At 35.3% G+C, this 24,251-nt stretch overlaps 2 protein-coding genes and 2 non-coding genes across 5 annotated transcripts; all 4 read left to right on the plus strand.

Annotated features, from left to right (window-relative positions):
- The first annotated feature begins 506 nt into the window (after positions 1-506).
- On the plus strand, positions 507-578 carry TRNAQ-CUG (transfer RNA glutamine (anticodon CUG)). The gene has a single exon. It is a non-coding gene; the product is annotated as a tRNA-Gln (tRNA).
- Positions 579-2,743: 2,165 nt separating this feature from the next.
- On the plus strand, positions 2,744-9,832 carry LOC107901391 (nucleolar protein 6). 2 transcript variants are annotated; one of them, XM_016827388.2, is made up of 26 exons: positions 2,744-2,983; positions 3,073-3,234; positions 3,496-3,661; positions 3,781-3,897; positions 4,003-4,136; positions 4,221-4,371; positions 4,458-4,522; positions 4,758-4,829; positions 5,012-5,127; positions 5,573-5,747; positions 5,834-5,944; positions 6,032-6,110; positions 6,233-6,376; positions 6,480-6,593; positions 6,785-6,906; positions 7,001-7,083; positions 7,192-7,316; positions 7,398-7,518; positions 7,650-7,787; positions 8,158-8,254; positions 8,362-8,487; positions 8,610-8,702; positions 8,803-8,929; positions 9,019-9,164; positions 9,245-9,325; positions 9,429-9,832. In XM_016827388.2, exons 1-26 carry the CDS (start codon positions 2,828-2,830, stop codon positions 9,555-9,557), a joined length of 3,150 nt encoding a protein of 1,049 aa, XP_016682877.2. In that variant the 5' UTR covers positions 2,744-2,827; the 3' UTR covers positions 9,558-9,832. The 2 variants fall into 2 exon arrangements, with proteins under 2 accessions (XP_016682877.2, XP_016682881.2); XM_016827392.2 differs by having other exon boundaries at positions 8,803-8,908.
- A 736-nt stretch (positions 9,833-10,568) lies between these two features.
- On the plus strand, positions 10,569-12,395 carry LOC107901407 (ADP-ribosylation factor-like protein 2). The gene is made up of 5 exons (XM_041081749.1): positions 10,569-10,877; positions 10,983-11,076; positions 11,235-11,396; positions 11,578-11,658; positions 12,034-12,395. Exons 1-4 carry the CDS (start codon positions 10,652-10,654, stop codon positions 11,600-11,602), a joined length of 507 nt encoding a protein of 168 aa, XP_040937683.1. The 5' UTR covers positions 10,569-10,651; the 3' UTR covers positions 11,603-11,658; positions 12,034-12,395.
- Positions 12,396-12,486: 91 nt separating this feature from the next.
- Positions 12,487-12,558, plus strand: TRNAQ-CUG (transfer RNA glutamine (anticodon CUG)). Its single transcript has one exon. It is a non-coding gene; the product is annotated as a tRNA-Gln (tRNA).
- The last annotated feature ends 11,693 nt before the right edge of the window (positions 12,559-24,251 follow it).

The raw sequence follows: 24,251 nt of genomic DNA on the forward strand, positions 1-24,251 counted from the left end.
ACACATCGACTCACACTATTCAGATTACTCCGGTAGATTTGATTATGCTTTTTTTGGCTTATATGGCATGTATAGGTTTGGTTTGATAATGAAGTAGTTTGAATTGGGATTATGAGACTTAGATGTGTTTGTATGTATTAGATATTGATGTGTATAGGATGATATAACATATTTTATACATATTTTGGCTTGAATTGGTTGCTTGGTTAGATTGTATTGGTATGTGAAAGTATTGTATGCAGGTTGTTTGTGAAAAGGGTGAGAAAAGTGGCCTTGAAATGGCCTATTTTCGTCTACACGGGTGGAGACACGGCCATATGTCTCAGTCGTGTATGACGCACGACCATACACATAGGCGTATAATCTGGCCGTGTGTCCCTTGCACCTTAAATTTGAGAAATAGAATGCTCAGAATTGAGCATAAGGGCAGAGACACAGGCATTTAAGATTGTTGTCTTTTAGTATTTACTTTATGTAGATAAGTCTATGGCTACGCATTCAACGGTGGTCCCATGGCTTAGTGGTCAGGGCATTGGACTCTGAATCTAACAACCCGAGTTTAAATCTCGGTGGGACCTTTAATTTCTAATTTAAACTAAAATAACAGATATACTTTTTGGTAATAAAAAAAATATGGAAATTGCAATATTTGGATGATTATTAATGAATGACATGACTGCATCTATTCTGAATAAGAAGCGAGCAAAACCTTCGATATCAGTTCGTAAATTTGTAATATTTTGTGCCTACCATCTTTACATATAAAATATTTTATTTTACTTCTAATAAAAAAATAGGGGTCAAATTGAATAAATGTGTAAATATTAAGGATTAAAATTATTATTATACCATATATAAATACCAAAACATACATTTAATGGTACAATTTTAATAGAGAAGTTATTTTACTCACTCATGTATCGTATAGAGATTGATTTACTCATTTTTATTTAAAATATAGTATAATAAATTTTATGATACTTTTATCTAAGACTAACACTAAGCGAAATTTATCAAATAATACGATTTTTTATTACCTTTTTATTTAATCAATATAGTTTCCACGTGTCAACATAATATGTTACTAAATGTCAAATTATTTGAGTGTGAAAATGTTGCTTCTTACAATTTACAAAGAACCTTGTAGATTATATATATATACATATGATAGGAAATCATAGTGGGAAAAAAATAATTTGATTTCTTTTGCTAGGTCTAATAACAAACTCTAGTTCAATATGATTTATAAATAAATAAAAAAACCTTTATTTTATTTAATAAATAATAATCATATTATGTTAATTAATATCAACATGCATTTTAATAAAGTTAGAGAGTTAAGATTAGTATTTTGTGATGTAAAACAATGTGCAAATTATTTTGAATTCTAATTTTATATATTTACTTTTGGAAGAAACGAGAATGAGAAGAGGAAGAGATAGACGAAAAATATCCAGTTGATTTGTAGAGAAATATAGGTGAACTGGGGAAAGGATTTGTGAGAGATGTTTATCTGCTCAAGGCTCTCAGGCTTTCGAGTTAAGGGAAAAAAATTAGGACACTCATCATTGGTAGCTGAAAATACGAGCCAGCATGGGATCGAGTAAGGGAAAGTAGTGTTCAAGATCACCAAACTCCAGAGCCCTTGCCCTAGCTAACTGATATAGCAAAACCCTTCAATTTTGTTGTTATATTTAATGGCTTTCATTGCTAGAATTTACTTTGTAAAATGCTGATGTAATTGCAAGACAAAGGTTAAAAATAGAGGGTATATCTTAATGAAAAAATGAATTAATTTTTCTTTTTTCTGTCTTGATACAGGAGTTAATGTTTTATGCAAGGGGAGATTTCTTAGGTTTTTTGCTTTTTGTTTTTTAAAAATTAAATAGTGAAAACATAAATGAAACGAATATGGAAATTGATTTTAATGAAACTTGACAAGCTAGTTCAATGCGCGTTTATGTATCAATTATCAAATGTTCAAACATCTAATTTGTGTATATATTTAAAAGATATCTTAGATACTTATCTTTTTCTTCAGTTAGGATAAATTGATGAAAAGCATTCATATAATTATTAATGGTAGTTAGTTGCTTTTTTAATACTGAAATTAAGAGAGACTTGAAGAAATGTTTTACCCAATTAAAACTTATCCACTACCTACACAATCCAAACCACATGAAACTTCACTCATTATTAATAAATTTATTATTTTTACTTATTTTAAATTTTTTTTGAAATGATTAGCTGTGTTTTTTCTACAAAGAAAAAAAAAGTCATTTCTTTAAATTTTATTTATTTTTCAAATATAATTTTTACATAAATTTTCTTTTATAGGCCTCCTTTTATCATACAAATATTAAAATAATTAGACAGATTTATTCACAATTTGAAAAAGAAAATATAAGTTATAACTTAAAGTATTTAGCAACTATGATCATTCGACTTACATATTGAACCTTTGTTACATAACTAAATAAAAAAAAGGGGCTACAACAGTCCTACTTGGCCCAGTTTCTATAAAAAAAATATTAATATAGATAAATAAATAGAATTATTATATTCTTAATTATTAGATTATATCAACATTAGCTTGAATATTAGATTGAATCTACCATTATTATATTAAATATATTAAATATAAATATTTAAAGGTGTATGAACTTTGGGCTTTTATTGTTTCAGTTAGTTTCTGTTTCTTTTAGTAACGTGTTTTAGCTTATTGGCAAAAAATATAATAAAAAGGAGTGTTCAACTTTAAAGTTTAAACCCTGCTCTCAGACTTAAACCCTAGCTGGCCAACTCTCATCTCTTTACACAAGTAGCAATGGAGACTGAAACTTGCATTGACTCTATGGACTTCAAAGTTCAAGAGTTATTAAAGGAGGCTCGTCTCGAATGTTCGTCTGCACTTACCAAGCTCGTCGACGACACCGTTTCCGCCATCAAATCCGCCATAGATAAAATTCCTGAAGACCTTCAGGTATTTAAATTTTTATTTAATTAGTTTTTTTTTTCTGGTTTATTTTTCATAATTAAAGGGGAGGGAATAATGATGGAAGATTTTTGAAGGTTACCGCGGATTGGGCTCCAGGTTTTGTGAGAGATATTGGTGCAGACAAAGCCGAATTTAAATTTAAGAAGCCGAAGTCTATTGAAATTGGTGGTAGTTATTCAATAGGCTGCATAGCAAAACCAGATGTTAATGTCGATCTTCTCCTCCGCTTACCAAAGGTAAGATTATTTACAATTTGCAATGTTTTATTCACTATAGTATTCAATTGTAATGCATATATTTAACGTGTAGCATTTAAGAAGTTAATTTATAATTTAGTTTATTGCGTTCAATTTTGCGTAGCATTACTTAAAATGCTTGAATTTTGTTTTTTTCGTATGATGAATTCGAAATTATTACCATGGCTTTAAATCGGTCAGATTATTACATTGATACGAAGTCAAAGATGCTGCTGTTTAACAAATTTTAAAATATGGCAGGAATGTTTCCACGAGAAAGACTACCTAAATTACCGGTATCATGCTAAAAGGTGCCTTTACCTCTGTGTTATAAAGAAGCACTTGAAATCCTCTTCATCAATTCAGAAGGTTGAATGGTCTGCTTTGCAAAACGAGGCTAGGAAACCTGTATTGGTTGTCTATCCAGGTTTATTTCTTACTTGAGTTCCCAATAAAATCACCTTTGTCATGTTATCACAAGTTGACAGTTCCCTAAACTTTCGAACAAATCCCTGATTTAGTCAAATTTAAATAATGGCATTGTAGCTGCAAACCTTGGTGAAGTTCCTGGGCTTTTTATCAGAATAATTCCCGCAGCAACATCCCTATTCGATCTTTCCAAGTTGAACATGAAGCGGAACAATGTACGAGCTCTGAATGCAGGTAATACATAGCCATTAGTTCTTCCCCCCCTCCCCCCACCCTTGAGCTGTACGGTGAATGTCCATCTCTTCACACTGATAGTATATGTCTATAAATCTTATGAAGGGGATGATCCTCAGCCTACACCAATATATAATTGTAGCATATTGGAAGACATGTATTTAGAGGAGAAGTCAAATTTTGTTAAGAAAACATTTTCTGGATGGAAGGAATTGGGAGAGGCCTTAATCTTGCTGAAGGTATTATGCCATATACTTGAAGCATTTTAAACATTGAGTTTTTCATGGCATTGCATCTGAAATTTTGGTATATTGTTGGTGCAGGTCTGGGCTCGGTTGAGAAGTTCGATATATGTTCATGATTGCTTAAATGGGTTTCTAATATCTATTATAGTGTCGTACCTTGTGGCCAAAAATAAGATTAACCGTGATATGATGCCAATGGGGATATTTCGTGCCACATTGAAATTTATTGGTATGCTTTTAGCATTTAATATATACCTGTAGAGGAACACTAATCATCAAATTTTGTTAGAAATTCAAATTGTTTTTGTTCCATAGAAACTGATCCATTGTGGAAGCATGGGCTTTACTTTCCAATGTCAGACCAGAATGCTTCTTCTAAGGTCTGTTGTGATTTTCATTGGCTTTCATACTTTTTGGTATACGATCCTTGAAAAGCTATCCTTGTAAATGTTTTATGCTATTAAATTTTACCGTTATTAGATACTTTTTAAGATGTAACATAATGTTGGCTGGGGGTGCTAATTAATTCATGTGTTTCCGATTTAACCTCCTTCCCTTGTATTTTTACATGGATGTACAATACATATTGTGTTAATTCCTTGGGTTTTTGAACAGGGAAATGAGCAGCTTAATTCTTCAACCCGCTTCAATTTGGCATTCAGAATATCAAGTGTTGCTTATCCCGAGGTATCCTCTTGTGATTATGGTTGGAAGACCTATATGACGATTTTCTAAAATTATGTCATTCTTCAAAAGATTCCATGTCTATATTTGACTTTACTTCTATAACTGAAGACAAATTTTAAGTTTCTGATTTATTCTGATTGGATGGAATTCTAATACGAAGTGTATTTTCCTCCTACAATCAGCTACAAGATGAAGTTGCGTTGACACTTAGGTGTTTAGAAAAATGCAGAGATGGTGGATTCGAGGAAATTTTCACAACCAAGATTGACAATGCCGCTAAATACGATTATTGCGTTAGGTATGCATCAATAGGTTGATGGCTCCTTCTTTGTTTCGTCTTGTCTCAAAGAAAAATATAGGTTGGAAACTGTAATTAGTTTGTTTCCTTCTGTTTATTGTTATAAAATAATTGCGTTTGAGCATTTAGAAGGTCTTTATGCCAGATATTATTTATTTATATTTACATTCTGTCTTGGTCTGATAGAATCAACAAAGAAAGAGACTATGCTTTTTCTCTGATCAACTTGCCGTTGTTATTTGATATATATATATATTCAAATTTTGAAGTAAGTAATTTGTTATCTTACTGAATGCATCTTTTTCTTGGAGCCTAGCTGTTTGAAGCAACCGCTCTTTCAATTGATGCATTCTTGTAGCTACTTGTGTTTTTGATGCTTGTTGAAGGCAATCTATCACTATTTTCACCTCTTTGTAATGACTATTTACATCTTTGTACTTATCAGATTGAACTTGAAAGGAAATAGTGAGGTTTATTCTCTGGGATTTTGCTTGGATGAGGAATGTTGGAGAGTGTATGAGCAGGATGTACACAGTCTGCTTAATCAAGGATTGACTGATAGAGCGAAGTTTATTCGTGTTATTTGGAGGAACACTTATTCGGACTTTAATGTTGAAAATGTATAGAATCTATGATTGACTTTAATTTTTTAAAATTTTTTAAATTTTTTTATAGTTCTACTTCTAATCCTAGGTCATGAATCCAGGGCTTATCAGCACTTGATAGTGAGCCATTATTTGTTGGAATTTCAGTGAGCTCTGTAGAGAAGGCTTTTAGGGTTGTAGATATTGGCCCAAATGCTGAAAAGAAAGACGAGGTATTGTTTTCATTTCTTTTTATTGATAAGTTTGTGTCGATTGCCCGAATCATCTAGTTTGGACTAATCTTCATTTTCCTGCAACAGGCTCTCATGTTTCGAAAATTTTGGGGTGAGAAGGCTGAGCTTCGGAGATTTCAAGATGGTAAAATTGCAGAAAGCACAGGTGAGAAAGTCATGGTCCTTTATTGGCTGATTTGAGAATTAAGTTGTGTAATTGCCCCTTCAGACTCCATTCTTCAATCCAAATTGGAAAGCTTAGCTTGACTGCTACCCCCTTTTTTCTAGTATGGGAGAGCAAACAGGGGACAAGACATCTCATTTTAAAAGGAATTATTGAATTTTTACTGGGACGCCATCTTTCTTTATCGAAAAAGGATATTGTCCCAGTAGTGGATCAGCTTGATTTCTGTTTGCTACATGATGGTAAAGGTAATCGTATTAACCATTAAATGCTTGCTCTTTTTTGTTTGTTTGTTTGTTTTTGCCTTTTGTGGTTATTCATGCAATGCATGCATTGATATCATTTTCCCAGACCCGGTATCACATTCTGTAAAACTGCTTGGAACTTTTGAAGCATTGTCTAAACGATTGCGTTCCATTGAAGATGTTCCCTTGAAGATATCTAGTGTGCAGCCTCTTGATTCTGGTATTTTTTATTTTTTATTTTTAATTATAAAAGCTTATCCTTTTATGATCTTTTTCAAATCTTTTGTGGAATTTTGTTGCGGTTGGGCTCTAAGGGATATATTCTGCATGTGCTTTGAGGCAAAGGATAAACTGGTTCCTTCTGTTTGAATAAGCAGTCATGATTTTTGGCATAATTTATCACATTCGCAGCTTTCAGGTTTACTTCTGTATTTCCTCCTGAACCTCATCCTCTGGCAAATAAAAAGGTGGATGTGGCAAGGTTACATAATTTGACCCCATTCTGTGTTCAGTCACTTGAAGTTATGATTCAGGCATGTTATTATTTCGTCAAGTCATTTTCCCCCTCTTTCATCATATTCGAACAGTTGAATTATTATTTATTTATTTTTATTTCTGATGATATAGTTGGAAGGTTCTGGGAGTTGGCCAATGGATGATGTCCTAATTGAGAAAACTAAATCAGTTTTCCTTCTGAAAATTGCAGAAAGGTAAGTCATTATATCAGCATTTATCCCTAGGCTATGTTAAATATATGAAAAATGTTTCTTTTTTTTTTTTTTTTTTTGACAAATCTAGTTAATGAAGTGTTACGGCAGTCTTCAGGATAACTGGGGGATAACATGTACTGCTACTGAGGAAGATGTGGATGTTTTCATGGATGGATATGCATTTCGTCTTAGAATTTTGCATGAGAGAGGCCTAAGCCTGGTGAATAAAGAAAGTATGAACTCTCATCCTGATCCGTGAATTCTTTATTCTTGAACTATTGTCATGTAGAGTTACATATTTCATTTCTTTGTAGTTGGAGGTGACCAAATGAAACGGGTTTCATCTGCTGATAAAATGCTTTTTGTTCGTAGTCAACATGCAAGCATGATAAATGGATTACAGTTCCGTTACCCGATATTTGGGCCGGTTGTTAGGTGCCAAATTGACTCGTTTTAGCTTGTGGAGTTCTTTCTTTTGGATTTAATTATTTAAATTTATTTTATCTGGTTGAAATAAAAGATTCTGAATCCTTAATCATGTTGATTTTGTTTTAATGTTTGCGTAGGCTTGCAAAACGGTGGCTTGCTTCACATCTCTTTTCAGCTTGCTTGGCAGAAGAGGCTGCTGAGCTATTAGTTGCCTACCTCTTTTTGAAGCCTCTACCATTTAATGTTCCCTGTTCGCGGATCACTGGATTTTTAAGGTTGACTTCTCTCTGTCACTTTGAAGTTTCATTTGAAATAGTCAATCTTGAAGTTTTCTTATTTTATGCAAATAAGGTAGTAAACCTGTGCCATACTTGACCACATTATGTTGTATGATTAAGCTGTGCTTGAATATAAATTTCTAGTTTTGATTTAATATGGGATTTGCTATTGCAATATATTGAAGTTGCAATTACTATAATTATAAAATGATTAGGATTTATCCTATTTCATAGACATTGTCAGGTGACGTATATAGGTCTTTGCTGTTGATTGATTCAGCAACACTTTGAAACTGCTGTGAAGGGACTACATAAACTGACAGTTAATGTTCCTTTAGTTTTCCCTTTTTTATACCTTGAATATCAGGTTCTTGCGGCTACTAGCTGAACATGATTGGGCTTTTTCTCCATTGGTTGTTGATATAAATGGTGATCTGAGCCAAAATGATGAGAAAGAGATTGATGTAAGTTTTGCAGTTTGGAAAATGATTAATAATTAAGAGTATATGATGTTTTTCTTTCATGTTTGTTCTTTATTAAGCAGTAACTAATTTGTACGCTGCTTGTCTAGGATAACTTTACGCAAAGTAGAAAAGCTTACGAAGAAAACCCCCAAAACGAAAGCAAGGCCATGTTCCTGGCTACTGCTTATGACAAGGCATCTGAAGCTTGGACTAGATGCTCACCAAATCCATTGGTTAGTGATCCCTTTGAATTGAATTTGGTTGCATTAACTCCATTTACCTTCAGGCTTTAGTAATAGTAGTAGTAGAACTGCTTATATCTTTTACCTAATGTGTTTTCTTTTTTATGCAAAAGGAGCTAAAAAGGTTGGCGGCTTACGCTAGAAGCAGTGCAAGCTTGTTGACAAAACTCATATTGCAAAATCAGACTGATTCCGGTGGATGGGAGGTGCATTATACACTTATTGACTTTTGGTATTCCATTCCTGTTTTTCTGCTATTGCATTGTTTCTAAACCTATACTTGTATTGGCCATTTTTGGCTTGCAGTGCCTTCTCCGAACTCCACTGAGCCTCTATGATGCTGTAATACTTCTCCATGGAGATAGATTACCTTACCCAAAACGTCTTCTCTTCACATCTGAACTGGACCAAGGTATATTCCTTGGAGGCAAAGGTTTTCATTTTTCACCACTATTATATTAGTTTGATTTTATCAATTTCTTCCTGTGGAATTATTAGTAATATAAATACTGTTCTGGTCAGGGCGGCATGTGGCTCATGGCAATGCTAGCACTTGTTTCCACCCCTTCCTATTGCCTTCCGATATGAAGGGTAGTAGCTTAGAGCAACTTAAAGCCAAGCTAATGGTAAACTTTGATCCACTAAGGTGCTTTGTTGGAGATGTAGAGGTAAGTATTTAAGAAAAAAGCTTAGATGTCGATCTTAGCATCTCAATCTTTTGTGCTTACATATCCTTTTACTTCCGTAGAAAGGGTTCTCCAACAGATTGAAGTTATGGTATGATTCATTAGGAGGTGATGCTATCGGTCTAACATGGGAACGGTCAAAGGTATGATGAATGACGCATTGTTTTTCTGAATGATAGTATTTTATGATGTAAAACAATCTGCAAATTGTTTTGAATTCTAATTTTATACATTTACTTTTGGAAGAAACGAGAACGAGAAGCGGAAGAAACGGCCGAAAAATATCCGGTTGATTTGTTGAGAAATATAGGTGAACTGGGGGAAGGATTTGTGAGAGATGTTTATCTGCTCAAGGCTCCCAGGCTTTCGAGTTAAGGGAAAAAAATTAGGACACCCACCCTTGGTAGCTGAAAATACGAGGTGCCAACATAGGGTCGAGTAAGAGAAAGCAGTGTTCAACTTTTGTAGCATAGATCACCAAAACTCTCAAGCCCTTGCCCTGGCTAGCTGATATAGCAAAACTCTTCAATATTGTTATTATATTTAATGGTTTTCATTGCTAGAATTTATTTTGTAAAATGCTGATGTAATTGCAGTACAAAGGTTAAAAACAAAGGGTATATCTTAATGGAAAAAATGAGTTAATTTTTCTTTTTCTGTCTTGATACAGGAGTTAAAAAGGTTTTATCTAACGGGATAATTTTTAGGTTTTTTGCTATTTGTTTTTTAAAAATTAAATAGTGAAAACATAAATCAAACGAATGTGGAAATTGATCTTAATTAAATTTGACAAGCTAATTCAATGCGCATTTATGTATCAATTATCAAATGTTTAAATATTTAGTTTGTGTATATATTTTAAAAGATATCTTAGATACTTATCTTCTTCTTCTATTAGAGTAAATTGATGAAAAGTATTCGTATAATTTATTAATAGTAATTAGTTACTTTTTTAATATTGAAATTAAGAGAGACTTAGAAGAAATATTTTACCCAATTAAAATTTATCCACTATCTACACAATCCAAACCACATAAAGCTTCACTCATTATTAATAAATTTATTAGTTTTTCTTATTTTAATTTTTTTTGAAATGATTAGCTGTGTTTTTTTACAAAGAAGAAATATCATTTCTTTTAATGTTATTTATTTTTCAAATATAATTTTTTACATAAATTTTCTTTTACTCACTTTGTGAACCTCCAATGATGTGGTTAAATTACAAATTACTAAAAATGGAGTGAAAAATGAAAAAATGGAATGTACTCTCTTTTTTTCTTTTTAATCCCAAAACAATTAAATATTATTTATTTTTCAACATTTACTCACTTTGTGGACCTCCAATGATCTAGTTAAAATACAAATCACTAAATTAATCACCAAGGTACATGTTTAGACAAAAATCTGAACACTGGATAGAAAAAGGAAAAAGAACAGGAGATAAAAATGAGCGAAAATGAAAAAATGGAATGTACTTTTTTTTTTCTCTTTCTAATCCCAAAGCAATATCGTCCAAAGGACAATGCTATATATCATCTTCTCCGCAAAATCTTGAAACCAAAATTTCTCGATCTGCAGATCAATCGAAAATTTTCTTAGTTTCTTTCTATCTTTGCTGTAAGCTGAAGAAATGGGACTTCTTAGTATCATTCGGAAAATCAAGAGAAAAGAAAAGGAAATGCGAATCCTTATGGTGTAAGTTTCACATTTTTCTCTCCCTTCAAATTTTTTTTTTGTTCTTTCGATAATTTGTATTCATAATTATACCGAATTGTTGGCGCGGTGGGCTTGATAATTCAGGGAAGACCACAATTGTTTTGAAGATTAACGGAGAGGATACAAGCGTAATTAGTCCCACTCTTGGCTTCAACATCAAAACCATCACATACCAGAAGTAAAGCTTTCGCATTTTTTAACAATTTCTAATCATTAACTACCTGAGCTCACCAAGTGTTTGAAAATAAAAAATTTTGGGTTGTTTATTTTTGTAGTTTTCTTCATTATATTTATGATTTGTAATGTTGAATTAGATTTGATTTTGGGTTTCGGCAGATATACTCTGAATATATGGGATGTAGGTGGTCAAAGAACTATAAGATCATATTGGAGGAACTATTTTGAGCAAACAGATGGTTTGGTTTGGGTTGTTGATAGCTCAGATCTTAGAAGATTAGATGATTGCAAAATGGAACTGGATAATCTTCTAAAGGAAGAGTTAAGATGTTAATTTGACTTGTTTTTTTCCCCATCAAATGCACGTCTTATATTCATTTCGGTGAAGCTATCCATCTTACTATAACAGTTTGAGGTTGCTGCAATAAATAATAGAAAACGAAACCTTGCAAGCTAATGCCGTGCAATGTAAACTGTGGCTTATGCTTTCTTTGTGTTGCAGAGATTATCAGGAGCATCCTTGTTGATACTAGCAAACAAACAGGACATAAAAGGTGCTCTTACACCAGCTGAAATTGCTAAAGTAAGATTACTAGTTGATAATTAAGTACTTACTTCAGCTTGTTAATTTTTTAATTTCGTTGTCTTTGTCTATGTTTGTTAGACCGCAAAACCGTGAATGCGATGTTTAGTTCTTAATTTATGAAGGACCCAAAGTTATTTTGCGCACGTTGTGTTCGGATGTGTTTGTTTGCTAGAAAGGTTTCGTATAAATGCATGACTGGAGACTAAATTTCACAGTATGAGCTTTTCTTTTGGCTTCTAGTTCACTGATTTTCCTGCCACTAAAACTAGCATTTGAAATGCTGGTTTGCTGTAGTCATGTGAATATTGTTTAAAGTCATGTACTTTGAACTCCCCCGCCCATTGAGTTTGGTCATAAAATTGTGCTGTGCAGGTGCTGAACCTGGAAGCTATGGATAAAACTCGGCATTGGAAAATTGTAGGGTGTAGTGCATACACTGGTGAAGGGCTTCTTGAGGGATTCGATTGGTTGGTGCAAGATGTTGCCTCGCGGATTTACATGCTTGACTAGCCTGAATCTGATTGATATAAAATGTTATAATAATTCATTTGAGAGCACAGTAATAGATTAGAAATCTAAGTACTTTGTTTGGTTGACTTCTGAAGCAGAAAGATAAACATTTGAATGTCTTTGGAGAATTTCAAATATCAAAATTGAAGGTCTGAAGTACTTATATTTATCACATATCTTTGAACACTCAATGTTCTAATACCAATCTGATAATGATTTCTTTATAGACTGTCGGCCTTTTTACGTTCGTGTCAAGATTGTTGTCTTTTAGTATTTACTTTATGTAGATAAGTCTGTGGCTATGCATTCAACGGTGGTCCCATGGTCTAGTGGTCAGGACATTGGACTCTGAATCCAGTAACCCGAGTTCAAATCTCGGTGGGACCTTCTATTTTCTTAAAATTGAAAAATAACAGATATATTTTTTGATAATAAAAAAATAATGCGAATTCCAATATTTGGATGATTATTGATGAATGACATGACTGCATCTATTCTGAATAAAAACCGAACAAAACCTTCAATATCAGTTCGTAAAATTGAAATATTTTGTGCCTACCATCTTCTCATATATGCCTTTTGATGGATTCGTCTTATATTTTCTGCTTTGGACTCCACTTGCTGTTCATTTTTTATGCTTTCGATGGGCTTGCCTTGCTCACACACATATATCTGACTGTGTTGGGTTGAACAAATCAATTATATATATTAAGAAAATTACAAATATAAAATGATGAAAGAGAATTTTTTGTATTAGGAATAAATGGTATATTTTTATGATAGTAAAAATGTAATTTTATTATTTTAATAGTTTTAATATTTATAATTTTTAAAGGATTAAGTCAAAGTTTAATTATTTTTTAGAGTGAAAGTGCAATTTTATCATTATTAATTTAAAATTTTATAAATTATAAAAAAATGTAAATGAATTTTTTTTTCATTTTAGAGAAAACTGGAACCCTACTAGTCCCCTTCGCTCCGCCATTGAATATGATAGACAAATATTAAAATATTAAAAGTAATTCAAAGGAAAATTTTATACAAAATATGTTTCAACTAACTCCTACCCCTTCTCAAAGTTTATATTTGGAATATGTTTAATCGAAAATTGGTTGACATTAAAAAAAAATTGCACGACTTTCTGATAGGCCATGTACATGGCGGCTTAAGTAAAGCATGATTGGGCTTCAGTAACAGCATTTTATTTGTAATTGACTCAGCAATGTAGCTCCAAACATCTAGTTGTTAAAAAACCACTCATTTATTAGTTCACTCTTAAATCGTTTTCACTAATAAACACCCAAAAGTATGATCAAATGTTCAATACTTGTACAAAATTCTTCTAAACTACAGTAAATATATATATATATATTCTAACACTAATCAACATAATCATGAAAATCTTTTATAGTATTGCCATAAAAGCACAAGGAAATATATCATTTTCCCTTATTTACTAGTTTATTGTCTTCATGACTTTTTAATATGCATTATTATGATTGATATAAAATTATATAATATATGTCATGCAAGAAAAAAAGAAAGAAGATGCATAGTACACATGATTGGAATAAAAATGTCCAGTTAAGAAATGATCTATTAATGCATCGGAACAATATTTTTATTTTAAATGGTGATGAAACTTTTTAAACATTAATTAAACAAGTTTCTATCCAATAAAAGTATTATGACTATTTGGGAAAATCTTTCTAAGTAAAAAAGTTATATTATTGAATTCAACCGTTACTTTCAAAAGGTTGAGTTGAAATGATCTCTTGAAACCAAAAAGTGTAATTTGAAAAATGATGTCATTTTAAAAAGTCACTTATACACCTAATAGTGCATTATAAATAAACAATAAGTTTAAAGAATTGAAATGTATGTAATTCATTCCATCCAAATTGTGAGTGAAATTTTTAGTAAAAGAATATTCTTTATTTTTTATGATATATATTTAATTTGAGATATGAATTTATTTTTAATTTAAATCATGATATTAAAAACTAATATTTGGATTATATTTGTGACAGCCCAAAATTGACCCTAGTCGGGAAGTAGTTTCGGGACCGCTAAACCGAGTCACCAAAATGTTTGAATGTGATATTTATTGTCTAGAATATGTAATTATGAATGTGTAAAAATTTCAAGCTTCGATTTAGTCGATTGCATGTGAATTCAGTTAGTAGGATTTGTGTGACACTTTTGAAATGTGATAGGCTAATCTATAAGGATCTAATAGTGCATGTAATAAAAAGGGAGGACTTGCATGTCAAATTTCCCCCCCTAATTAGTAGTGGCCGGCCATGCTATGAGTGGAAACATGTCACAAACATGTTATGTTAGTGAGGTATGTTAGGAAAAATAAAATAAGGAGTATGTGTAATAAAGAAATGGAAAAAAAAAAGAAAGAATGTGTGTGAGTGCTCCCTCCCCCCATTACCGTGAGTTAAAGAAAAGAAAAAAAATTTGTTCATCCTTTTTCATTTCTTTTGGCCGAAAATTCTAAGGAAGGAGGAAGGAGTTCTTGCTTCATGTTTGGTTTGGAAGAGGATTAGGAGGAGGTTTGGCCATACTTGTATCTAGATTAAGGTATGTTTGAGGTTGTGCCATGAGATTCATGCATGTTTTTAGTTGCTAGCTTGAGTTCTAATTAGCCCATGGTTCAAATCTTTGCTATGTCATGGGGATGATATTCGGCCTAGGTGGATTTTGTGTTAATGTCATTGCATGCTAAATATGAAGCTTGTTAATGATACATGTGATGGTGGATTGATGACTCTTGGATATTCTTTTTAGCATTTTTGAGTGAGACATTAAGTTCTTTGTTTAACCATGACCAAAATTGAAATGGTATGGTGTTGTGATGTATTCGGCCATGGTATATCCATAAGTATGATTTATGCTTATTGCATGGTAGGTAAGATTTGTGTTTTGGATTTATGTTCATGTTTAGTTATAATCAACTTTGAGATTCGGCTCTTGCACATATATATATATGTTTGCACATGACGTATTGGTATGACATATACAATATCTCAAGGTATATATTTACATATGATAGTGTTTCGGTTATGGAGTACATGATGGATGCGTATTGAGTTATAATATGTAATGCATTAGTTAGTAAAAGGTATGCCATTTGTGTGTGGTATTGAGTATATAATTGGCCTCAACACAGACATGCATAATCGGCCACATGAATGAGTACATAGGTTGATGTGTTGTTCGGCCATAGGTAAGCATATTGAAGGCTTTATCTTGACTTAGAAAATTCGGCTAAGGAGAGTATTAACTAATGTGTTGAGTTTGATTCATGATTCCGTACATATGTGACTTTAATGTCTAATGAATATATATGGGCCAAGTACCTTGAGTTCCTCTTTTCGATGCTCAAATGATTAAATCAATTTATTTGTTAAATTAAGCTCAAGAGCAAAGGGGAACTAAATTCGATAAAGGGAAGGAAAAAGTGGTCGAATAGCCATCGGAATCGTTCGACAACATCCGAGGTAAGTTTTCGAGTAATGGGACTTAAATTATGATTCGATTAGATTATGTCTTAAGTAAATCAAAATCATGCTCTTATATGTGGCTATTGAGCCGAAATTGTAAATGTGATAAGGGTCTTGTGTTTCAACTTTCGTAATGAAAATGAAATATGAATGTGTCATGATTTATTGATATATGTGCATGGTTACTCAAATGATATCCGGGCTAAGTCCCGAAGGCTTTTGTGCTAAGCGACTACATCCGGACTAAGATCCGAAGGAATTTGTGCTAGCGACTATATCCGGGCTAAGTCCCGAAGGCATTTATGCTAGTGACCATATCCGGGTTAAGACCCGAAGGCCTTGTGCGAGTGGTTATATCCGGCTAAACCCCGAAGATGCTTGATTTGGGAACGAGCGATCTTGCTGTAAAAATTTAAATTAATACGCTCGTAAAATCCCAGCGATGAGGTATGTTTCGTGTGTGCTTTGAATTAGTTGATCCCTTACAAATCTGTATTCGCTCAGTCGATAAATGAGCTACCGGCCTTTGGCTAAGTTGATCTTTTGTGTATGAACATAAGGGTTGGTAATGTGAAGTAAGTATGATATTGAAAATTTGTGCATATGAAATAATCCGTTTAGCTATATGAATGCTATACTTTTGTTGTGCTGGAATCCCTTGCTCAAAACTTACTAAGCATAAATTGCTTACTCCGTTTCTTTGTTTCTTTGTTTTATAGATTTTGGCTCGTCAGCTATCGGACTCGGGATTTTTGGAAGTCGAAGTCTCCCACACTATCAAAACCCCCTTTTGGTACAATTTTGGTTGAACTTTGAAATGGCATGTATAGGACTACCCTTTTGTTGTTGGTCATGTACCCTTCGGTTTTGTGTAAATTTGGATAGCCATGCGAAAATGGCTTAAATATACTTTGATCATAGCATTATAATCGTTTTGTATGTTGTCCGTCGAGAGGTATGGAAATGTTGGTAACGGTTAGCCATGGGAAGGGTTATTCTTGATCACTTTTGGAATATGTATGACAAACTCTAGTTGATCCATGGAGGATCATGAAATAGGTAAAGTTTACCTTAAAAAAACAGATGCTGGCAGCAGCAGTGATGTGGATGTGGATGTGAAAAATCACTAAAAATAGTAGGAATGGAATTAAATAGTGAATAAATTATGTAAACGAACCTTGATGAATCTATTTTCATAGGAAAGTAACAAAACGATCATATGGATAGTATGTTAAGAGATATTCAGGTTCTCGTGAGACAGGGCCAGAACGGTTTCTGGATTCCCTGTTCCGACTTTGGAAATTCATTATAAATTAACCAGAGATAATTAGAAGTCATGCCATATATGCATAGATTCCTTTTTGAGTCTAGTTTCTATAGAAACAAACGACATCAGTATTGAAGCCCTGTACAGGGAGATATCCAAGTAGTAATGCGCAAAGGTCAGTGTAGTCGATCCCTGTAACATGGGAGACTTTGACTAATAAACTGTACTAATTGGCCAGACCAAAAATTCTAGAAAAAAATTTGTAGATGCATATATGAGTCTAGTTTCAGGGAAAAATCACGAAGCTGATTTTCGAGTCATGAAACTCAAGATATGATTTTTAAGGTGACAGTGATGCAGTTAGCCAGCTTGCCTGGAAAATTTAAAATGGATTGTGCAAAGAAGTGATTTAAGTCTGCAAACCCCTCGTGTCCGACTCTGGCGACGGACTCGAGTACGGGGTATTACAATTTTATTGGTATCAGAGCTACGGTTTAGTCGATTCTAGGACTACCGTAATACGTTTGGGTCTAGCTATACATGCCATTTTGTGATTATTTGATAGTGTGGTGATTTCTGACGATTGAAAATGTGTTTATTTATAGTAATGGATCCCGATCCCGACCGAGCAGTAGCTGATGATCTTGAGAGTGTGGCGCCTGCTCCCGCACAAGGGACAGCTCCGGCGGACTCTCAACCGATTGCTAGTAATCCGAATGACGAAGCTAGACAAGCTTTCTATAGCGTAATGAATGATTGGTTCAACCAATACATTCGAACTAATACGGCTGTTCCACAACCTCCATTCCCGACTAATGCCACCCCCGCACCTGCAATACCTCCGGCAACTGACCAAATAAGGTCAAATAAGCCCCCAATTGACAGAATCCGAAAACACGGGGCTACTGAATTTAAAGCTACGGACAGCGATGATGCCGAGCAAGCTGAATTTTGGTTGGACAACACTATCCCGGTACTCGACGAGCTATCTTGCACACCCGATGAGTGCCTAAAGTGTACTATCTCCTTGCTACGTGATTCTGCCTACTATTGGTGGAATACGTTGACTTCTGTTGTGCCTAGAGAGCAAGTAACTTGGGAGTTTTTCCAAACCGAGTTTCGGAAAAAGTATATCAGTCAGAGATTCATTGACCAAAAACGGAAGGAATTTCTTGAACTCAAACAAGGTTCCATGTCGGTTACCGACTATGAACGAAAATTTGTGAGGCTTAGCCGATATGCGCGAGAATGCATTTCTTCAGAAGCTGTGATGTGTAAACGTTTCGAGGATGGACTAAATGATGATATAAAGCTGTATGTTGGCATCTTGGAAATCCGAGAATTTGTGGTACTTGTTGAGTGAGCTTGTAAAGCCGAGGAGCTAAGTATGGAGAAAAGAAAAGCTGATATGGGAGAAAAGGAGTTTCGTAAGAGGTCTTCGGGGAAGCCCTTCCCACAGTCATCGAAGAAATTTAGAGATGACTTAGGTCGGTCTAGGGACACTTCGGGTTTTTCTAGACGAGATCGCGATCGACCCCTGTGAGCACACGAGTCACTTCGGTCGCCAGTGTTGGAAATGATCGTCGGGACAGAACGGAATGTCGATATTGCGGTAAATGGCATTCGGGGAGTTGTAGATTCCATGACCGCTCCTGTTACAAGTGCGGATCAGTTGACCACTTCATTAAAGATTGCCCGAGGTTGTCTGAACAGAATGTAAATCAGAGTGGGAAACCGGGTGCTACCACTGCTCGAGGTAGACCATCTAGAAATACGGGCAATGCTAGTGGTGGTCAGAGAGGATCTAGAGATGCTACGATCAGATCCGAGGCTCGCGCTCCTGCTAGGGCTTATGCTATACGCGCACGCGAGGATGCTTCCTCGCCAGATGTTATTACCAGTACTTTTACTCTCTTTGATACTAATGTGATTGCTTTGATTGACCCTGGATCTACTCATTCTTATATATGCGAAACCTTAGCATCCAGTAAGACTTTACCTATTGAGTCTACTGAGTTCGTAATTCGGGTGTCAAATCCCTTGGGTCGTTACGTGCTTGTCGACAAAGTGTGTAAGAAATGTCCCCTAGTAATTCGAGGTTCCTGTTTTCCGGCGGACTTGATGCTTTTGCCATTTGATGAATTTGATGTTATTCTTGGTTTGGATTGGTTGACCGTGCATGATGCGGTTGTGAATTGCAAAAGCAAGACTATGGATTTGAGGTGCGCAAATAACGAGATGATCCGAGTTGAGTCTACGGACTTGGATGGGTTGCCAGCTGTAATATCCTCAATTTTGGCCCAGAAATATGTAAGAAAAGGGTGCGAAGCATACCTTGCGTATGTACTTGATGACAAAGAATTAGAAAAGAAACCCGAATCTGTGCCGGTGGTTTGTGAATACCCGGATGTTTTTCTTGAAGAATTACCGGGTTTACCACCTGTTCGGGAGGTAGAGTTTGGTATTGAGCTTGTACCTGGAACTACGCCAATTTCGATAGCTCCGTATCGTATGGCACCAACCGAGTTAAAGGAGTTGAAAAGCTCAGTTGCAAGAGTTGACTGATAGAGGTTTCGCTCGACCAAGTTTCTCACCTTGGGGTGCACCAGTATTGTTTGTGAAGAAGAAGGATGGAACCATGAGGTTGTGCATCGACTATCGTCAGCTGAATAAAGTGACAATAAAGAATAAATATCCGATACCGCGTATTGATGATTTGTTTGATCAACTAAAGGGAGCCTCAGTGTTTTCAAAGATAGATTTGAGATCGGGTTATTATCAGTTGCGAATTCGAGATTCGGATATACCCAAAACTGCTTTCAGAACGAGATACGACCACTACGAGTTCTTAGTGATGCCGTTTGGGCTCACTAATGCCCCTGCGGTATTATGGACTTGATGAATCGGATCTTCAACAGTATTTGGATCGGTTCGTAGTTGTGTTTATTGATGACATCTTGGTCTATTCAAGAGATGAGACCGAACATGCTGAGCACCTGAGATTAGTGTTGCAAATTTTACGGGATAAGCAGTTATATGCTAAGTTCAGTAAGTGTGAGTTCTGGTTAAGAGAGGTTAGCTTCTTGGGCCACGTGGTATCCGCATCGGGTATTCGAGTTGACCCGAACAAAATTTCAGCCATACTTAACTGGAAGCCTCCGAGAAATATTACTGAGGTTCGGAGCTTTTTGGGACTTGCCGGTTACTACCGACGGTTTGTAAAAGGTTTCTCGATGATAGCCACACCGATGACGAAGCTACTTCAAAAAGATGTTAAGTTCGAATGGACGGAAAAATGTCAGAAAAGTTTGATCAACTGAAAACTTATTTGACCGAAGCTCCAATTCTAGTGCAACCCGAATCAGGCAAAGAGTTTGTCATTTATAGTGATGCGTCCCTACTTGGGTTAGGTTGCGTATTGATGCAAGAAGGTCGAGTTGTGGCCTATGCGTCGAGACAATTAAAGCCACATGAGAAAAATTATCCGACCCATGATCTCGAACTAGCTGCCATCGTATTCGCTTTAAAAATATGGCGACATTACTTATTTGGTGAAAAGTGCCATGTATTTTCGGATCACAAAAGTCTCAAATATTTGATGACTCAAAGAGACTTAAATCTGCGACAAAGACGTTGGCTCGAGTTGTTAAAGGATTATGAGCTTGTCATTGACTATCACCCGGGAAAGGCTAATGTGGTTGCGGACGCCTTAAGCCGGAAATCACTGTTTACTTTACGAGCGATGAATGTACTCTTGTCTGTTCTACCCGACAATGTGTTAGTAGCTGAATTAAAGGTCGAACCATTATTGATTCATCAAATTCGTGAAGCTCAGAAAGTCGACGATGAATTGGTTGCAAAACGGGCTGAGTGTGTTCCGAACAAGGAATCAGAGTTTCAAATTGATGATGATGATTGTTTGAGGTTCAGAAGTTGTTTGTATGTTCCAAGGAATTCGGAACTCATTTCGATGATTCTGAACGAAGCCCATTGTAGCCGAATGTCAATTCACCCAGGGAGTACGAAAATGTACAACGATTTGAAACGTCGGTTTTGGTGGCACGGTATGAAACGAGACATCTCCGACTTTGTTTCAAGATGTTTAATATGTCAACAAGTGAAAGCGGAACATCAAGTGCCTTCAGGATTACTTCAGCCGATCATGATACCCGAGTGGAAATGGGATCGAGTCACAATGGACTTGTGTTCGGACTGCCATTGTCAGCAAGTAAGAAGGATGCGATTTGGGTTGTTGTTGATAGACTGACTAAGTCGGCTCAATCCCCGTGCGTACGGATTTTCATTGGATAAACTAGCTGAATTGTATGTTTCTCAGATTGTGAGATTACACGGGGTACCTATTTCTATCGTGTTGGATAGAGATCCGAGATTCACCTCATGATTTGGAAGAAATTGCAAGAAGCTTTGGGTACCAAGCTGCATTTAGCACTGCTTTTCACCCCCAAACCGATGGTCAATCCGAGCGGATAATTCAGATACTTGAGGATATGTTGAGATGTTGCATCCTCGAGTTCAGTAGTTCATGGGAACGGTATTTACCTTTGATTGAATTCGCTTACAACAATAGTTTTCAATCAAGTATTAAGATGGCACCTTACGAGGCTTTGTACGATCGTAAATGTCGTACACCATTGTTTTGGACCGAGCTCGGTGAAAGTAAAATTTTTGGAGTTGATTTGATTAAAGATGCCGAACAGAAAGTAAAGGTAATCCGTGAAAGTCTGAAGGCAGCCACAGATCGTCAGAAATCGTATGCGGATTTGAAACGAAAAGACATTGAATATCAGGTGGGAGATAAAAGTGTTTCTTAAAGTTTCGCCTTGGAAAAAGTACTCAGATTGGCCGTAAGGGTAAGTTGAGTCTGAGATTCATTGGGCGTACGAAATCTCCGAACGAGTTGGTCCAGTTGCGTATAGATTGATTTTGCCCCTGAACTTGAAAAGATTCACGACGTCTTTCATGTTTCGATGCTTCGACGTTATAGATCCGATCCGTCACACGTGATTAATCCATCAGAAGTTGAAATTCAATCTGACTTGAGTTATGAAGAAGAACCGATCGTATCCTAGCTCGTGAAGTGAAAGAGTTGCGAAACAAAAGGTTCCGTTAGTAAAGGTGTTATGGCTCAAACACGGAGTCGAAGAAGCTGCTTGGGAAACCGAGAATGCCATGAAAGAACGATACCCAAACTTATTTACCGGTAAGATTTTCGGGGACGAAAATTTCTTAAGTGGGGGAGAGTTGTGACAGCCCAAATTGACCCTAGTCGGGAAGTGGTTTCGGGACCGCTAAACCGAGTCACCGAAATGTTTGAATGTGATATTTATTTTCTAGAATATGTAATATGAATGGTGAAAATTTCAAGCTTCGATTTAGTCGATTGCATGTGAATTCAGTTAGTAGGATTTGTGTGACACTTTTGAAATGTGATAGGCTAATCTATAAGGATCTAATAGTGCATGTAATAAAAAGGGAGGACTTGCATGTCAAATTTCCCCCCTAATTAGTAGTGGCCGGCTATGCTATGAGTGGAAACATGTCACAAACATGTTATGTTAGTGAGGTATGTTAGGAAAATAAAATAAGGAGTATGGGTAATAAAGAAATGGAAAAAAAAAAGAAAGAATGTGTGTGAGTGTTCCTTCCCCCCATTGCCGTGAGTTAAAGAAAAGAAAAAAAATTTGTTCATCCTTTTTCATTTCTTTTGGCCGAAAATTCTAAGGAAGGAGGAAGGAGTTCTTGCTTCATGTTTGGTTTGGAAGAGGATTAGGAGGAGGTTGGCCATACTTGTATCTAGATTAAGTATGTTTGAGGTTGTGCCATGAGATTCATGCATGTTTTTAGTTGCTAGCTTGAGTTCTAATTAGCCCATGGTTCAAATCTTTGCTATGTCATGGGGATGATATTCGGCCTAGGTGGATTTTGTGTTAATGCCATTGCATGCTAAATATGAAGCTTGTTAATGATACATGTGATGGTGGATTGATGACTTTGGATTTTCTTTTTAGCATTTTTGAGTGAGACATTAAGTTCTTTGTTTAACCATGGACCAAAATTGAAATGGTATGGTGTTGTGATGTATTCGGCCATGGTATATCCATAAGTATGATTTATGCTTATTGCATGGTAGGTAGATTGTGTTTGGATTATGTTCATGTTTAGTTATATCAACTTTGAGATTCGGCTCTTGCACATATATATGTTTGCACATGACGTATTGGTATACATATAAATATCTCAAGGTATATATTTACATATGATGGTGTTTCGGTTATGGAGTACATGATGGATGCGTATTGAGTATAATATGTATGCATTAGTTAGTAAAAGTATGCCATTTGTGTGTGTATTGAGTATATAATTGGCCTCAACATAGACATGCATAATCGGCACATGAATGAGTACATAGGTTGATGTGTTGTTCGGCCATAGTAATATTGGCTTTATCTTGACTTAAAATTCGTAAGAGAGTATATAATGTGTTGAGTTTGATTCTGATGTACATATGTGACTTAATGTCTAATGAATATATGTGGCCAAGTACCTTGAGTTCCTCTTTTCGATGCTCAAATGATTAAATCAATTTATTTGTTAAATTAAGCTCAAAAGCAAAGGGGAACTAATCCGATAAAGGGAAGGAAAAAGTGGTCGAATAGCCATCGGATCGTTCGACACATCTGAGGTAAGTTTCGAGTAATGGGACTTAAATTATGATTCGATTAGATTATGTCTTAAGTAAATCAAATCATGCTCTTATATGTGCTATTGAGCCGAAATTGTAATGTGATAAGTGTCTTGTGTTTGAGCTTTGGTAATGAAATGAATATGAATGTGTCATGATTTATTGATATATGTGCTGGTTACTCGATGATATCCGGGCTAAGTCCGAGGCTTTGTGCTAAGCGACTACATCCGGACTAGATCTGGCATGTCAGCGACTATCGGCTAAGTCCCGAAGGCATTATCAGTGACATATCGGGTTAAGACCGAAGGCCTTGTGCGTGTATATCCGCTAAACCCGAGATCTTGATTGGACGATTGCGTATTTAAATTAATACCCTCGTAAAATCCCACGATGAGGTATGTTCGTGTGTGCTTTGAATTAGTTGATCCCTTACAAATCTGTATTCGCTCAGTCGATAAATGAGCTACCGGCCTTTGCTAGTTGATCTTTGTGTATAACATAAGGGTTGGTAATGTTGGATGTATGAAATATGGAAAATCATACTTTTTCTGGATCCTTTAACTTCGCTTTGCTTAGTCGTGATGCTTTTGTGTAT

The sequence above is a fragment of the Gossypium hirsutum genome, chromosome A11 (assembly GCF_007990345.1).
Source record: "Gossypium hirsutum isolate 1008001.06 chromosome A11, Gossypium_hirsutum_v2.1, whole genome shotgun sequence".
NCBI lineage: Eukaryota > Viridiplantae > Streptophyta > Magnoliopsida > Malvales > Malvaceae > Gossypium > Gossypium hirsutum.

Coding starts and splice junctions, on each gene's coding strand:
- LOC107901391 (XM_016827388.2), top strand. CDS start 2,828: ATGGAGACTGAAACTTGCATTGACTCTATGGACTTCAAAGTTCAAGAG. Junction 4,523..4,757: donor ACCAGAATGCTTCTTCTAAG/GTCTGTTGTGAT, acceptor GTTTTTGAACAG/GGAAATGAGCAGCTTAATTC. Junction 9,165..9,244: donor GCTTTGTTGGAGATGTAGAG/GTAAGTATTTAA, acceptor TTACTTCCGTAG/AAAGGGTTCTCCAACAGATT.
- LOC107901407 (XM_041081749.1), top strand. CDS start 10,652: ATGTACTTTTTTTTTTCTCTTTCTAATCCCAAAGCAATATCGTCCAAA. Junction 10,878..10,982: donor GAAATGCGAATCCTTATGGT/GTAAGTTTCACA, acceptor TTGATAATTCAG/GGAAGACCACAATTGTTTTG. Junction 11,397..11,577: donor GATAATCTTCTAAAGGAAGA/GTTAAGATGTTA, acceptor TTTGTGTTGCAG/AGATTATCAGGAGCATCCTT.